The sequence below is a fragment of the Orcinus orca genome, chromosome 10 (assembly GCF_937001465.1).
Source record: "Orcinus orca chromosome 10, mOrcOrc1.1, whole genome shotgun sequence".
Lineage (NCBI taxonomy): Eukaryota > Metazoa > Chordata > Mammalia > Artiodactyla > Delphinidae > Orcinus > Orcinus orca.
In genome coordinates, this window is record NC_064568.1 from 13,181,766 (window position 1) to 13,200,548 (window position 18,783).

Sequence of the window (18,783 nt, forward strand, 5' to 3'; positions counted from 1 at the left end):
TCTCAAAAGGCAAACCTGAGTTTGCATGAAATGATAAGAACTGGGGCTTCAAACCCCTATAAAACTGAAGTATTTTGGCATTTCCCAGGTGTTTCCTATTGTATGTGCTGGTTTGAGAGAAAAAGAAAGTGTACAAATTCCACATTAGTTCACAAAGTAGAGATTCTGTGGATATTTCTGAGACGCTACATTAGCAACTGCAACTATCTTTCCAGCTGTGCCCACCATATGGATCTATGAATTACTGCGGAGTGTCGTTATAGCACAACTACTTCCCAGGGGTTAATTTTGATGGTGAGGATGGTGATAATGTGCTAACCTGTGACTAGCTGATGTGAGAGAAACAGGGTGTGTTGCAGTTAGAAATGGGAGGAGCTTTCTTGGCTCAATATGATACGGCTGCCCACTGTCTCATCAGCAGCCAGGACCCACCTAAAATATCATGAACATTCTCCCAACCAGCCTCTGCACTAAAGATAGGACATTTCTTTTAGTTCATAATGTAGGCAGAGTTGGGCTCTCTGTGAAAGGATTACTACTTCATGTGAAAATCTGTGTTTATTCTATATGTCTCAAATGCCAAAATCGTTAGCGCATACAGTTAACTCAGATAAGCATGATGCGTAAAAGACTTTTTCATCCATACTGTTTGTCCTCGATGAACAAGCGACTTCATTAAGTCATTTCCTTTTAAATCAGCAGCTATAATCCCACCTTTAGTCAAAATGCCACCGTCTATTCCTTTGCCTATAAAAGTGAACTTTACTTGTCCAAATGCATAGTGTTGTCTGGTCTTTGATTTGACCAGCACCAGGTATTTTCTTCTTAAATGTCTGAAAACTAAACTGAATGAGTTAAAAAATATATCAGAAAAATGGCCAACTTTTTTTTTTTTAAGATTTTTTAAAAAAATTATTTATTTTATTTATTTATTTTTGGCTGCTTTGATTTTCGTTGCTGCACGCAGGCTTTCTTTAGTTGCGGTGAGCGGGGGCTACTCTTCGTTGTGGTGCATGGGCTTCTCATTGCGGTGGCTTCTCTTGTTGCGGAGTATGGGCTCTAGGCGTGCGGGCTTCAGTAGTTGTGGCACGAGGGCTCAGCAGTTGTGGCTCACGGGCTCTAGAGTGCAGGCTCAGTAGTTGTAGTGCACGGGCTTAGCTGCTCTGCAGCATGTGGGATCGTCCCAGACCAGGGCTTGAACCTGTGTCCACTGCATTGGCAGGTGGATTCTTAACCACTGCGCCACCAGGGAAGCCCATCAACTTATTTGTGCCATCACACTCAGAGGATCAAGATCCCTGAGAGTAGTGAATATTCCACTTTTGAGACTTCAATTTCTGATCTCCCAACCTGAGTCTATTTCCAAATTTCCAGGACTCAACCAGCATTTCCTCATTCTATGTACTGCACCATTATCCTGCTTAATTCAATGTAACATCATGATGTACTGACCTGACAAAACACCGATTTGTTGATGAAAATGTATCCAAAGGGCTGCTCATTTCTTTCTCACCTGAAAAGATGAGATTCATATTTCCAGTGTGCATTAAAACAAGAACGCTTGCCATATATCCTGCAGTGACTGTCCACTGGATTATTTATGAAATGCTCAGCCAGGTCTACTTTGTTGAAAGATCACTGTTGATCATGTGTTCCGCTCTGGCTGGTACATCCCTGGTAGCACTCTTAACTGGGTATGTAATGTGTTTTTCACATCTCCAGACCCTCCACCTCCCACCTAGCACCTGGGTTTCCACATAGCATCACCTTTCCCTGCTTTCTGGGACAGGACAACTCCGAAAGGGAACTCTGCATGCAGCTGAGCTTTGTTGAATGATCACAGTTTGTAGACACTTTGCTTTTATGGATCAAATCTCACTTTCCAAATACCATTTCCTTTTGGTGCTAATGTGTCTGACCCTCATTCTGATGGATCAGTGGTCCTCCAGTTCTAAGGATCAAACCTGGAGATAATCACTTTGATTTCTTTTTTAATGTTTGAAAAGAAAATAGAGACCTTCTCAACTTGAATTTAAATCTACAAATATAGTGCCTATTATTAAATTTAGTACAGAGTAACTATCAGCAGAGAAGCTGGGTAATTAGGGCCATCATTAATTTACTAAAATCCGTGGTTTCAGCCAAATAAAGAACATGGAAACATCTACATAAAAGCAAACAAGGAAAAAAGAAGAGAGAGAAGAAAATTCTTGCAATGTATTTCTGCTAATTTTTTTTTCTAAACTAAATGATCCTCTTTAGGCTACTGAACACTAAGAAATTTAATTAACTGCTATTAAGTAGCTAAGTGTATTTCTAAGTGCTACAGCCTGGGACTTGCTATAGATGCAAAAACAGCTTAAACATCTCTCTTACTAGAACTGAAAGTGGAATGAAGGTAGAAAGTGTACAACTACCACTCCTGGGGAACTTTTCTTTGAAAACAGACCAGCAATTCTCTATACAGGTTAAGAAACGGGGGGCTCAGAATTATTCTATGACCAGGGAATGCTTGCTGTCTATACAAACTCATTTCTTCTACTCATAAGTATATAGTTGTTGACATCTAGGCATTCAAAAGTAACGTCATGAAACCTTCAGATTGTTTTAAAGAGCTGACAGGAAAATTCAAAGGCAAAAAGTATGTTGGTAGCATCACAGAACATGCTTAACCAATTCTGGAGATAACTGACATCAGAAATATTCATCCCAGTTCTTCTTGTCACATCTAGTGATGGAGAAGCTCACCATTCTTCTAGAAATGTGGAGCCTGATTTCTCCCTTTTGCTTCCCTTGTTGATTCCTTCTTTGAGCTACGTCATCTCATGGCTGAGAGAAATGGAGCCTGTATCTGGTGTGGTAAGGACAAAAAAATCCTAGTGGCCTCTCCTCCCAAACATGAAACACTCCACCAGGCCATTTAGGTTAGACAGTTTTCTAACAAGTAGTCCCTGATCAATGTGGCTTTTTTTTTTTTTTTTTTTCCTCAGTTGGTGAAAAAAGGGAGGTTTAATGAATGGAGAAAATCATCATCTTCCAAACTGTTTCCCATTACTCTATGCTGATTAAATCGCTCTTGTGCTATAACCTCCGCTGGATGGCAAAGTGGGAAAAGAAAAAAGGGAGGAACTGGCTCAATAACTTTCAGATAAAAGAATCCAGGTTTGTATTTTTCAAAGGAACATGGTAGAGTCAAGGAGTATCAAACAGGATTGCTTTAAGAATATTTAAAACAAGATTAAAGAAAATACCTAGTACTATGGTGTTGATGAACCTATCACTAGCTAAGTATTAACCTCTCCTCACTGAATTTCAATAGATGTGTATTCAAATGAATATATAATGTGTTGGGCTTAGAAGTGGAACCCAGAATGCATTTTCCATAGAAATAATACCATCCAAGTTGGTTTACCAGAGTTTGATCCGTAATATTCTTGAAGACTAGAACAGTAGTATTATTTCAATGCTGCTCCAACCAGCATTTTAAACATTATTTCCCGGGATCCCACATCCAGAATCACTGATCTCCAACAAGGTCACTCTTAACTTACTGAACACCTGTGGTTCTAAAATTTATTTGCAGGAGATAGGGCATCTCTCAGGTAAGTCACTTCTCAGGTGACATGAAATGGGCATCAAAGGGCAGCTATTTCAGTGCTGACCAAACATTAAGGACTCAAGATCCTAAGAACATAATTTATCACTTGTTATTTAAGTGTCTTAAAAACTGAGTCTAATTTTGGGCACCTTCCCTCACTCCACACACACACACACACACACACAGAACAAGATGACTCAAGTGCAATGTCGGCCCTTCATCCTGATGTGCACATTCAACCATGTCCCCACTATAACCAGAAGAAGAGATTGGTACCACACTTAGAAAGGGACTCTTCTTATAGCTTTTCATGACAATTAAGTGACTGTTAATCTTATAACCATCTAAAAATTTCAAATTTTGTTTTAAAATAGCCATACAAATTAAGCTGAAGATTATGTTCCCTAGTCTCTTAAAAAAAACTCTGCAATATTTTAAAGCCCTTAGCTCCTCTGAGGCCCAATTAATGCTTTGTTTCTTCTAAGGAAATGAATGGAGCCCAGGCATATACTGTGCACACTAATGGAACATGCAAACAAAGAATTACATGGGGCTTGGCCTCTGAGAAGATGATTGGCAGAGTTCATCTCAATTGTCATGCTGAGTCTTTAAGAGCAATTTTCAAATGTTAGGAGAATGGCTAAATCAGCATTTTAATAAAGCCACAATGCCAGAGCATGATGAGTTTATGTTAACAATAGATGCATATTCCAGATGAATCTCTTGGAAGATATATCTGAAAAATATTTGCCTACTTAAAATTTGTTAAATGAATGTAAATCAAGAATCATAATATGTCTTCAAAGACAAGCGATTTTCTGATTTAATTCCAGGCTTAGGCAAATGAAAAAATCAAACCAGGCCTAATTAATAAAATCAGGAATGTTTGGATGTTTGAATTTTGCAAACTGGTGCCACATTTATTATGTCTTTAATCCTTACAACACACTGGGGAGATTTAAAGGACAAAGATAAATTCCATTTGGCTGGCATAATGCTGTGTGAGGATTTGAGGGTTATGCTGGGAACCAAGATACGGAGAAGGAGAGCCTGAAATCTCGGTGAGAGAAAGTAGAGGAATAAGTTGGAAATGGAGGGACTGCTTCCTGAGGAAGGTGGTCAGTTGTCTAATCAACAGAGCAAGAAAATTAGAACCTAGCCAGGAAGATGTCAGTATCCAAAGGCGTCTGATATGGCAGGCGGGGCCTGGTAACTAGACTACCTGGAGGATGCAATACTCAGAATCCAAAGGATAGTGTGTTATGGTTTGAGGTTTGGAGCTGGATTAGAATGGAATCTGCATGTACCTTTGGGTGAAACATGAAGGCAAAGAGCTAAACTGTCTGGACTGCAGTGGAATGGGTTGGTATTTGGAGCTAATACGGATGCCCCTGAAAATCTAAAGTTATATAAAATTGGTAAGCAGTTTGGGGCAGGCATGGGAATAAGGCATGCAGAGGGGAATTAGGCACTCCTGCCTTATTCATTATACATTCTTGACTAGCATGTAGATGTCTTGAAGATTATTCTGGGCATAAAGGATGCTCATTTTAGCATAGCAAGATTACTTGTGGCCCAGTGACCTGTCAGCATAGTTTGCACTAATTAAGAAACTGGTGAGCCGGATTCTGAAGGTGACATCTTGATGCCGGAAGCTGAGTACGTGTGGGGAGATAGAAAAAGAATAGGGCTCAGAGAAGTTATATAATTGGCTCAAGTAAGTTAACAGCAGCACTAGGATTAGAATGTGGGTGTCCTAGTTTCATGCTGTTACCTCTGTCCTACAGCAAAGACAAATATCCAGCTGAAATAATCATGCTGTGGGAGGGCGTGATTGATTTTTTTAAGACTATAATATTCATGATATGTCTAGATCAAATCACATTTCTGGGCCCCTGGAGATGTTTGCAAATCGAAAGGTTTTTGCTGGGACAAGACCTACTTGATTTTGCAGGGCAGACACACAAGTTTTCCACCCTGGCTACATATTCGAATCACCTGGAGTGCTTTCAAAACTATGAATGATGTCAAGGGAACCAATCTCAAAAAAAAATTCAGACAATTGATATGGGATGGCACCCAAAGAACTAATGCATAAGAGTACAGAAAAGTAGTGGTACGGTTGTCTCCTGACTATAAAAAAAAATGGGGCACATTCTATGCAAAGGTAACTCCTAGATCTGCCACTGATTAACGTGTGACCTCAATCTCTTTGCTTTCACTTTCTTATCTATGAAACACATGTCCTTATTTCTTATAGGATTATTGTAAGGATCCAAAGATAATATAAGGTAAACTAAAGATTATAAACACCATAAGGAACTCTACAGATGCTGTTATAAGGTCCCTGAGTCTGGTGCCGTGCGAATGGGATCTAAGTTTAACGGGGATGTGTTTAGCGTAAAAGCATCCAACGATGACAATTATAGCTAGTTTCTCTATAACTCATAACAACAAAAATAATCTCAGAATCAGAATCATGTGGCTTTCTTTTTTTATACTGTAGGAAGGCATATTTTCTCTAACAACGACGTAGTAAGAGCTGTCCAAATGTAAAATGCTACTTCTTCATGTGAATACCTGAGAAAAAGCCAGTCTTTTCTTAGTTGTTCACCTCTCTTAACAACAATGAAAAAAATATAGGAAAGCCTGAAGTGATTATATTTTATTTTAAATACGAATTGGACATAAAAAACTTTTAACACTTCTGCTTGGGTTTGATGTGGAAATCAAAGTACTCCACCTCAGCAGGGTGAACCTGGGCTGGTTTTGTAGAAGGCGATCAAAGTGGGTGTATCTTCAATCTGGCGCTGCCTCAATCTGTTCCAGCCAACTGGAACAACAGTTTTGGGGACCCTGCCCTGGGTTTATGGAATCAGAATATCCGTGGGCAAAGGCCAGGCACCTGTGGCTCTAACATGCTGCCCTGGTGATGCTTCCGCTTCCTGCACACCCCTGGCCAGAGGTGCGGAGTGTGGGGGGAGCATAGGTGAAGCTCAGGGCTTTTCAAACTTTAATGTGCACATGAATCACTTGGAGATCCTGTTAAAATTTGAATTCTGATACAGTAGGCCCTGTGTGGCATCCAACACTCTGCCTTTTTAACAATCTTCCAGGTGAGGTAGATACTTCAGGTACAAGGACCACATTTTGAGCAGCAAGGATCTGGGTGACATATAAAAGGAAGGTGGAAACAAAAACATCCCTTGGTGAGCAGTTCATGGGGATTTCACTGGTGAATGAGCTGTCAGTTTTAGTAAGCTAGGAGGAAGAATCTCAAAGTACCTCACTTCTGTTCCTATTTAATGAGTGGTTGAAGATCACAAATTCCTGCTGCCAAATGACCCTGGAGTTGATGGAAAGCACAGTGAAAATTCTAGATCTCAAAATACTGTTTCTAATCTAAAGAAGCATCATAGACAACCAGAACCCCATCATCCATAGTGATTTCTATTTTTTGGTGTCTGTGTTAAAGATTTAATAGTACAATCTATGCGACGATATCACATCTGAATTTGTACCTATTCACCAAGAAATGACAAAGACGCTATGCAGGGTGATTGGTAGAGCACTGGAACTACGTGCTGATGGAAATGCTTTTCAAAGTAGATTAATTGCTGCTCATTTCTATGTTATCCTAAGAAGGTCTGACACTGCACAGCTTTTGAAATAGGACATGCAGCATCCCTTACAATGGATCTCATGCCATTACCCAGTATCCCACTGATACAATAAAAGGCTGACTCATTTCCTTTCCTCTTCATGATCTGTTACAATAGAAACTGGGATACCATATGCTGGGTTTAAAACGCTCAGTATGTCCAGCGGCTCTTGGCGATGCTGCCAGCTTTAAGGTGATCACAGCCTGGAGAAGCAATGAGAGAATCACTGCTGGACAGTTTGCATTGGAGGGTTTTGAGTAACTGGGGAGATTTCATCAGATAATCATTGACTCCACTGCCCCAAACTGATGGATGTCTGTGATGCTCTCTTATAACCTTCAATACCCACCTTGTTTTCTCTCAAATTTCCTTGCCTTGCCTGCCTTGCCTACAGTATTACTGAGCTCACAGTTTCTAATAGAGCCCATAATGAGAATATTTATTTCCTTGTCTTTCAACATCAAGACTGTCAGGAATGTCAGCACTACTCAAGGAACTGGATTTCAGAGCTGCTGACTGCTGCCAGCAGAGACAAGCAAATTTCAGTAGATGTCCACAGAAATTTTTAATATATTTCTGAGTGGGAAGGGGAAAGTATTCAGGTTCATTCATTGTGGAGCAGCACAACAGTGTTTCTTGTGTTTTGCGTTTCCCAAAGATATCATTGTACCAGGGATTAGTGGGGTATTTTTTTCTCAATATGCTGTAAGATTAATTTTCAGAGTTGCTGCCATGTTATGAAAGATTAATGCTGTGAAGGTAGCCTGCAGAAGAAACTAGCAAAATCTTCCTTTCTTATTTGATCAAATTTCATAATAAGAAGAGAACTGTTAATGTGAGTGAACATCACTTTAACCTAAATAGATGTCCAGTTAATTGCTCTCCTCATATAAAGGACAGGACTTCAATAATGCACATATAGTTTATAAATATGTTTAGTTTTTATTCAGCAATTATTATGTAATGATAGAACTAAAAGGGATCTGAGAGATTTCTTTTAATCTCTTCGTTTAGAGATAAGTAGAGATAGAGAACGTGAACATAGTAGCCCAATATCAAATAATGATTTGAAATAGAGCCAGGACCAGAATTCATGTCCTGGACTCCGAATTGAATGCTTCTGATACTAACTTGGCAAGAAAATTAAGTCCTAAAGAATAAACCCATTTCTCAGAAGACAAACTCCTGAAATGTAATCTGGATTCTCTGCCAGTCTCAAACACCAGAAACCCTAACAATTCCATACCCTCCATCCAGACTTGGAGGGGTGCCTGCCTCTTCCATCTGCTTATCTATTCACCGTGCTTGAAATGCAAGCCATGTAGCTGTTTCACTAATTGTTATTTCCTGCTAAAAACGTTAGCCAGGGCATTAGGTGAGAAGGAAAAGTTAAAACTTCTGAAGACAGGACAAAAATAAAATGGTGTTTTCAAATTCTCAGTTTAAAATATCTTCTTTTTCCATCACATGTAAAGCCAAATGGAAAATTAAGCTAATAACAAGAAGAGCAGGTATCAAACTAAATTTTAGCCAAAGTGACCACAAATGGAGTTTATCAGTCTTGTCAGCACAAACTGTAGTGAAATCCTAATAAATATCACTAACTACTAAACCTCCAGACTCCTGAACTCTGTATGTGCAGTCAGAGTCACCTTCCAGTCGTCATTAGTCCTTTCTGCAGACACTGCAACCTGCCTACACATCGTCTCTCTGCATTCTCCCTTATTATCAAAATTATGATTTTTTAGGGCCATCGTGTATCTGTAGAAAATACTTGATTTTTGTGTCTCTTTTGCCACTGGAGTGATCAATGAAATGTACATAAAAGTCCTTGGGCAAAGCAAACCTTCCATAATACAAAAGCAAATCGAAATGAAGAGACTTCTGACATGTGCCCTGCCCTCTTCCCATTTCTACCTTTCTGCACTGGTGCCTTAGCCATGCCCCATGTTTAGGACTTCAGAGAAGGATCAAAGAAAGGGCTTGGGTCCTGGAAGATGTCCCCCAAAAGCAGTGCCAGCTTTATACCACATACCTTTGGAAGTCTTATGTGTGAGAACAACACAAACCCAAGTCCACTGAAGCCGGTGTTAGCTGGGTTTTCAGGGACTTGCAATCAAATGCATTCCTAACTGATCTAGTCATTATGAGTCCTTACAAAGTCATCTTGGATTCTGTGGTCAAGGGACTCTGGTTCTGGGTCTGATCCCTTCCCAGACCAACAATGAGATGAAGTGAAGCAAGGCCATCTTTTAATACGATCAAGTTGGAAGAAGTGCTGGCAGTTTTACCTACGTGGCTTTACCAAGCAACAGGATTCTGATTTTGATTGACTCAGGTATCTTTCCCCTTGAGCCAGGTAGACAGCAGGGGGATGGAACAGTGGTACCATCTGATATTTTCCTATCCTAATTATGGGAGGCACTGACGATGCTTCCTCGACACAGAGGGACTTTGGGAATCTCTACGAATGACACTGTCCCCCTTTCTGATGCCAAGAGGGTGAACAATCAGCAAGAAAAATAGCAGCCGGTGACATGTGCACATTTCGGTGCAGAGTTACCTCCAGCGTGGGCTGGTGGGCCGCACAGCAGTACCATCCCCTGACCTTGGCGGACAGACACGGTGCTTCTCGTTCTTGTTTTAAAGTTTTCAAGATCTGTTGGGAGACATAAAGGAAAAGGAGTTTAAAATTTTAAGTCCTAAGACATTATGGAAGACTAATACTACTTCAAAAGAGGATAGTCTTCTGCTGTAAAACGGCCTTTACACCACCCGGATCAGGGAAATTCAACTCTACCGTCTTCTTGCATGATATTGTCTCATCCTCTATGACTCTATATCTATACTGTAAGGTAGCCACTTGCCACATGTGCCTATTTAAGTTAAAAAACAGTTAAAATCAAATAAAATGTATGAATTCAGTTCCTTAGTCACACAAGCTGCATCTTAAGAGCTCAAGAGGCACACGTAGCTACTGGTTTCCACACTGGACAGCAGAGAGAGAGAGAACATTTACATCAGTGCAGAAAGTTTTATTGGGTAGCACATGTCTGGATGGAGTAAGTGACCTCCCCAACTCTATCTGTAACTGAATATCATTATCAGGATATAAATTCGTGGGTTTTGATAGTCAACTGTTTACTTCACAAACCGTTCCATTATATGCAATTATGTTTGTTACTCTATATGTACCTAGAATATGACTATCTCTGTCTACACACACACACACGTTACATACAATGTGTAAACAGACATACATACACAATTGTTTTATGAAGTTCCTGTGTACTTTTAAATACTTATAAGGTACTGTCCAAGGTTCTGTTTGGAAGAAAGTTCCCCTTTCTCAAGGAGGTCAAATCTGGTTAGAAAGATAAGACGTTACAAGCCCAAAGATCACAGTTGGAGTCAGTAAATACACAGTTGCCAATAACAATGAGTTAATATAAGAAATATGTCTAATAAAGTGACAGACATATTATTGTTCAAAAAGATGTTTCTTTCATCCTTCCAACTGCAAATCCTCTCAGCAATGATTGTTTTAAGTGCCATTTCATTTTTTGTTGTCTGAAACATTTGATGTAATAACCTGTTACCAGATTTGAGGATTATTCTAAGCCAAGTATGTTCTATAGGGTTGCAAGCCCTGTAGCTGTGCACATCAGAGTTCAGTAACAATTATTGACTATTTCCTCCATTTTGGCCATTTTGGTAAGTACTTTATGGTGATTATTTCAAGTGATCCTAACAACAATTATATGAGTTAAGTACCATTAATATCCTCATTTTACAGACTAGAAAAGAGTGGCACTATAACATTTGTTAAAGGGTACAACATCAGGGAGTGATGGAGCTAGGAAATAAACCTGGACAGCATTGCTGCAGTTACAAAATGGAATGTTTCCACACTCAGGCTGGGTTTCAGGGAGTGTTCACAGGGTTAAAAATAATTTATACACCGAGCTGATCTCCCTGTGCTATGTGGCTGCTTCCCACTAGCTGTCTATTTTACACTTGGTAGTGTGTATAAGCTCGGTGCTTTGTGACCACCTAGAGGGGTGGGATAGGGAGAGTGGGAGGGAGATGCAAGAGGGAGGAGATATGGGGATATATGTATATGTATAGCTGACTCACTTTATTATAAAGCAGAAACTAACACACCATTGTAAAGCAATTATACTCCAATAAAGATGTTAAAGAAATAATCTATACACATACATGTCTTCATTACCAGCTTCTTCTAGAATTAGGCAAATCTGAAGCTCATATATTATTGCTTTTATCAATTAAACATATACAAATTTGGCTGCCAGCTTGGGATACAGACATTACGAAAAGAAAGCTTCTGCCCTGTAGGGACTCAAGAGTTTGGTGGGCAGGACTGACAGGTAACACCTAATCATGGGAATCCAAAGACTGCTGAAGTTGAGGTGTGCAGAGCGACACCTTGAGGACCCGCACGTACTTAGTGCAAAACAAAACATGACTACAATTTAAGTTTTGATGTAATAAAATTCCTTTCATTACATTTCTGATATAATAAAATTCCTTTTATTCCATGAGTACCAGGTGAGGCTAGGACATGATTTTTTCTTCTCTTTAAGCAAATGGTTTGAGAAGCCTTTGAAAATGATTAAACTAGAGATTTAAAAAACTTCATTATGGCATTAATACTGTAAACCATTATCCCTAAAAATGATACTGAATCACTCTAAATTGTCGCTTCTGCATACAGGTTCTTAAAATAAGTCATCTAAGTTTTGGCAGAGACATCTCATCCAATCTCCAGAGTGGCATGAAAAATTAAGAACTGATAGGTAATTGAGATCAAGTCTTATCCAGGCAAAATCCACCTTGATTCTGACTAGAGAAAGAGCATTAGGAAATGGGAAAGAAAATGAGAAATATATGCAATTATTTTTTTAACTTGTCCTTACTGAGTTTTAAAAACTGCATTCCTGTTTATTTCCCTATAGTTTATGAGTCCATGCAGTTCCACAGGATTTGTTTTGGACAGTTAGAAAATTGCATTAATTCTGGTATTTGAGATAATATTTCGATAAGATTCTTAGCAGTTAAGTGAAATAGATTCCAGATGGTAAACCCTACCTACATAGTGAATGGAAATATTGCATTTGGGCAGATCTGAGTTTGAAAATCATCTCTGCCATGTATTATGCAAGGTTTAATTTTCCCATAAATAACATGAGATATAATTAAATGTAATTTATTTTGAAAAAATGATGGGAAAAGATTAAATGAGGTAATATTTAAAAAGCACAAAGCCTTTCCTACTACAAGTTTGGTGCTTACTATATGTTCTGTTCACTGAGGAATAATGTAGTCCAGTGGCAAATCATACCCCTATTATTCCATTTAAGAAAGGGTTTTGAATAGCAAATGTACTCTAGAGAGAGGTGAAGAGGCTAGTCAAAGGCCACCATATTTATGCACATGTTTAAGAAAAGATTGCATGTCCATTATTGGTCTTTTCAGATGTAATTATCCATTCAGATCTTAACTGCTAGCAGCATGATAATTTTCCAAATTAAAGAACTATGTGTGTGTGAATGGGTATTTTTTTGAAACTTGGACATGGCCAGGCCTTTCCCAGAAATATTCTCATATATATTATCTTATTTAGGGTCATTTTATCTCCAAAGACTTGGTATTAGGTAATAATCAGTAGCAAGAGGCATTCCAAGTTAGAATACGTTATAGATAATGTTATGTCATCATGACCATAGCACTCATAGCAATAATTGGATCTACTTGCAAAATGTAATGAGTTCATACCATGTGCTAACAAATTTTCACACAGATCTCATTTAATTCCATTATAGTTTTAATTCCCAATTTTAAGGTGATGTAACTGAATTTCAGAACCTTCTTCACACACTGAGAAAGTGGCCAGAAGAGTACAAACTCATCTGCCTCTCTCCAAACCCACCACTATCAAGTACCAGAATCTATCATTTCCCCACTGACTTAGTGAAGCCAGTGAAAAAGGGCATTCAAACTAGTTACTTCACATCCTAGGGACCAAAAAAAAAAGTTTGTTTGAATGAATTTTATGCTCTTCAGTGAATATGTAAGAAAGTCCACATTTCAATGCATAATGCGATGAGTCGGTACATTTGATTCCAAATTTTCTATTCCTTTGCTTTTCCTTGCGGGTGATCACTTGATGGGGGGATTTTAAACATCAGGTGCAAAGGATGGAGTGGAACAAGGAGAAAACAATCAGAAACCACCGTATTAAAAAGCAGGATTGCTGCATTGTTAGGGAGGTAGCTGAACCATGACACTTAGGTAGTATTCCCTTTAGCTCCGTGCAGCTAGTTACTAAAGGTAGTTGGATAAATGATAGTTACTAAAGGTACCTGAATAAATGATGTACTCTTATCACAAGGAATTAATATCCATGTACTGTAGTTTCTCAAAACATTTTTTGCAGCTTTCTGTATGGTTCATTGAAAAGTGACTTGTAGACTTTTTAAAAAAATGAGTGACCATACATTTTGGTGTTGACTTCATTTATCAGCATTTTATATAAATCTTTCCAGAAATCATGGGCTAAAAAATGCACAGTTTTGTGGCAGATGTGTTTTCCCGTCATGTTTTTCTGTGAAAACAACTGTCCTTTGTTCTTCTGTAGAATATAATATTAGCACTTTATTTTTACATGAGGTTTTAAAAAATACACTATTATAGTACTTGGAAAGTGTAGCTCATTGAGAGCTTAGAGGAAGTGCTTTAGCAGCTAAATTCCTTGAGAAGTAAAAGTGTACAAAGGTCTTAAAGCTGCAACATGAGATAAATAATAAAAGCCTTAATATATGAAAACATTTGCAATTCAGCCCACAGAGTAAATCAGAGAGTGAGGGGGAAAAATCCCCAGATATTTACTGTCTGGAAAGTTATTAAATGTTTAGAGCTGGGGATGAGGTAGTCTATAAAAAATACCTGGATGGGTTGAACGAAAACAAAATCGAGGGTCCAAGATATTTTTTGAGAAGTAATAACAGTAAATAAGAAAGAGTAACTTTTTTGGCCATCATTAAGGGACTGCCCATCACACTTATGAAGAGGAAGAGTTAAAGCCATCCACAGTGTGGAGCCAGCGCAGAAGAGCATACGAAATTCAGCTTTAAAATGGCCAGGAAAGGTTAATGACATAGTAACAAACATCATGCTTTGTCAAGAATCCACAGAGGGGCAGGAGAAGAGGAAAGAGGAAAAATGATACAGTAAACCATGCAAGTAACGCACATATTTTTAACGCATGTATTATTTACTACAAGTTAAAAAAAAACCTATTCACTTTTTTCCTGACTTGGGTAGACCTGGATTCTATCAATTCTCACAGGGTGACTTTAGAACAAGAAACTGTCAGTGACAGTTGCCTTTGTTACTGCTTCCTTCAAGAAGCAATCAATGAAAAAATCAATATCAGCTTGGAAAAATGGTCAAGTGATATATTTGTTATGAATATAATTTCCATAATGATGACTGCACTATTTATTTTAAAAAGAGGTATTTGGGGGGTATGACTTTAAAAACCAGTTATCATGCAGCATATCTAAAATTATGTCTTGACTCTGCCATTTGCTCCTTGAGTGTGTACATATGTGGATTTGCATGGCTTCTTGGATTCTAGGGACTCAGAATGACAATAAGTCTAACTTTACAAAAACCTTATGAGTTGCAAGGTCACATTTTTGACATTCTTTCCACACAAGAAGGAAGAAACCATTAGGGAGACTGGCATGGCTGATGGGTTTTTCCTGTGAGAGTGTATACAGCAAGAGGAAGAATCACTTAATGGTTTAGCACACTGGCTCTGCAGTCAGAAGGACCTGAGCACAAACTCGGTAGTCTCACTCTTTAGCTGTACGATGTGGGTGAGTACTCTCCTTGAACTTCAGTTTCTTCATTTCTAATATCAGGAAAATAATTCCTATCTCATACGGCTCTTTAGAGATTAAGATCATGAATATAAAGCACTTAACACAATGACTGGCCGAAAGTCAGTAGTCTGTAGATGCTAGCACTATCATTATCATTTCTGAGCACCACAGGAAAGTCTACAGAAAGTAACTCACTGGGGCAAAGCTAGTGATTCCAAACTTCCACCAGATAAAGTAACAGTAGAGTAGTCAGGTCAATCCCACTGTGGCAAAATAAGCTGCTAAGACTTAAAACACCTCTTCTTTTGCTGGTCTTAACTGTGTTTTCAAGTCTAGACTGGTGCTAAAGTAAGCCAGATACCTTATCCTTTGAAGTGCATGGAGTTACTCTTCAGGTGACTTAAAATTAAGAAACACTCCCATATACTGAATTCAGGTAATTTTCCTTAAGAAATTCCTATGATGGTATATTCTGAGCAGGTATTACTTTTTAATGTTAAGGTGGGAAATATCATTTTCATAAAACAGTAAAAACTGATGTTTGTGTATCTTTATAAAGGATACAAAATATTGTTATTTTAACAGAGAAATAAAAGACAAAACATATTATTTACTGATTATATAAATTTACTCGTTGCACTTAAAATTTGAGGAGTTTACACTGTATACCAGATGAAAATAGAATGAATATAAATGGAACTGGAAAAAATATATATATACATTATATGTTTGTCAGTATCTTGCTTTTCCTATGTCATTAATTTTTCCATTTGTTTAGCCAACCTTCAGCAAATAATTTTTGAGTTCCTCTTTTCCTCCAAGTATTGGTGTCAGCCATTTTATCTCTCCAACAACTAAGTAAAACAAAACAATCAAAAACCTATGGATATGCTCAAGATTTGACATTAAATATCCCAATTTGTTGGCAGTTTAAAGTAAGGGATCAAAATCTGATTCTAGGTAGCAGTTTGACTTTGAAAAGAAAAGCCAATCTCTTTCCTGGAGATCTTTGTATAGATAACAAAGGACTTTATCAGTATTCCTAAATTAATGTACACACACTTTACAAATGACTCAGTTATAGAAATTGTTTATGACCTTCTTCTTTCATAGCCTAATGCTACTGCTATCGACATCCCTACGAAAATCCTTAGAGCACTTGTTTCAAAGTGAAAAAGGAAGAACTCATGGAAGCTCTCCCAGGTGCTGATTCTGACCCTCACAATGTTTTCCCTCTGTCTGAATTTTTCCTCAACCTATTTAGTCATATCAGATGAAAGTCTATAATTTACGGATTACTTTGGAATTATAGAAATGCCATTTTAAACCCACATATGGCTGCAAATGCATTACCTTGCTATGAGTCACTTACAGTGAAGAATTAATTAATTCAAAGAGATTGTTTCCTCTTAAATAAATAAGAGCAGTATGGATTCTTTGAATGTGAGTTTTGATTAGCCAAAAAAGAAACAAAGAAAATGTAATCTATGGAGTAATAAGGAAGGCAACGTAGGGCTGAGAAAGCTCAAGAAAGGAATAATGACTTAAAAATACTCTTAAATTTGATTTTCTTCACAGGTGTTTCTTACTGAAAGAGTTATGTACCAACAAAACTATCTATAAACAATACTAGTTTCTCACTCAGAATTCTTTACCTTATTTTTTTGTAGAAGAGCTGAAAAGGAAAAATACATATAGGGTGAGAAAGGTGTGTGCAGATTGCCAAAGACAAATTTGTCTGGGGTCAGCAATTCTGCATTTAGCAAGAGGTTACTCTCCTCTTTCTCTTCCTGCACCACATTTCTACATCACTTTTTCTTTCCAGTAACAAAACCTAGGAAAGACCTGAAAAGAGCATAATGAATGCTACCTGTTAAGGAGGCTTCTGTGGGCTGATTTTGAAATTTAATCACTTTTGTAAATACTAACTCTTTGGGAGAAATGTAAGGCCAGTTTCAACTAACTTATGTAAAGAACACAATTTCTCACTTTCCATGCATTCATTCATTAAATCCTCACAACAACTCTATGATGTAAGTATTATTACTGATTCCACTTTATAGAAATTTTAAAAATCCATATCCGAGATCACAGTCCTAGTATAAGGAAGAGTGTGGATTAGACCCCAGCTCTTCTTTGACCCACAAGTCCATGTATTTAGCCTCTATTCTATACTGAATTAGATACCAGGAATGAAACAACACATGTTGATATTCTGGTTGACTATTTGAGACTCATAATTTTTTACCCCTCTGCTTTTATTTTCTTGACTTTACAAGAAAATAAAGGCTGCTTTGCTGCCCTTTTCCCTGTAAGTGTACGACTTTCCTGATAGCTATTTTTATTTCTGATTTCAGATTTTTTCTTTCCTCGTTGCTTTGACATACTCTATTTTACCTAGACCTTCATGCTATTTAAGAAGCCAAAGAACAACCCAGTTTCAGATGTTTGAGTTTCCCTGCGTGTTCCATAAAAGTGTGCACGTACCAGACTCATGAGGTTACTGTGATTAGTACAATCTGGCATCATAACTACTGTTGTTCTCCTTTGGAGACAGGTGCCCTAAAACACAAGCTATTATTACCAGCAATTTTCTCTACAGGAGCACATCTCCTTTTGCATATCATCCTGACTCAGGAGTGTTAATGGTTAGGCATCTGCATTCTCTATCTTTGGTTTCATACTTACATAACACAAAGAGAAACAAAAGTTTCAGAAAACCATTTGGCCTAGAAAATTTTAGAACAAAATATGGACTCTTTGCTGAGCTTTACAATAGCCCTTAGGGATCTGATCCTTGCCCAGGTCCCCAGTCTCATCGCCTGTTAGGTTCCCCCTTACTTATTTACACTGTAACAACCATGTTTTGCTTTCTGTTCTTCAAACACCTTAGGGCTAATCCTGTTTCAGGACCTTTGAACTTCCTGTTCTCTTTGCTTGGAATGCTCTTTACCCATCTTTTAGCTTATCACGCTCATTCTTCGGGATCCAATTCAAATGTCACCTCCTCAGAGTAGCCTTCGCTGAGTTTTTAATCTGAAGTAGCCCACCACGCAGCTCCGGTTACTCTCTACCACATCACCTCTTTATTATGTCTTTCATAGAGATCATCACCAACATCTTCGATTACTTTGTTCATTTATATGATATTTGGTTTACTGTTCCTTCCCCCCCGCCCCACCCCAAAATGAAGGCTCAATAGAGGCAGGAATCTTTTCAGTCTTTATCAGGCTATATATAGGACAGTGCCCAAAACATGTCTAACACATACGATGTGCTTAGTTACTATTTGCTGAGCACTATTCCCTTTCCTGCTTCACACACTGAGGTGGTGGTCAGGAGACTTGCTGGAGTAGGGTGAACCTTCTTGTAATATTTGTCCATATGACACACTGTCTTCCAGCATCTTGGCTACGATGGACCTTTGTGTGCTCAATGACCAGGGATGCTCTAAAAGATAACTTTAAGAAAAGGTCTTTAATCAACTGCACCGAACCACCCACGATGCCTTAAAATGAAATTTAAAATGAAAGCTTAGAGGCACACTAAGATTGGAATGCAAGCAGCATATGACACAAACGCATTGCTTGGCAAAAGAAACACTCTCTCA

At 38.2% G+C, this 18,783-nt stretch overlaps 1 protein-coding gene across 5 annotated transcripts in view; it reads right to left on the reverse strand.

Annotated features, from left to right (window-relative positions):
• CNTN4 (contactin 4) overlaps positions 1-18,783 on the reverse strand; it is a 966,359-nt gene that overhangs the window by 239,273 nt on the left and 708,303 nt on the right. For all 5 annotated transcript variants that reach the window (XM_033437184.2, XM_004274769.3, XM_049715562.1 and 2 more), the window contains one exon: positions 9,824-9,919. In XM_033437184.2, the coding sequence (XP_033293075.1) occupies positions 9,824-9,919 (96 nt within the window). The remainder of the gene's footprint in view (positions 1-9,823; positions 9,920-18,783) is intronic.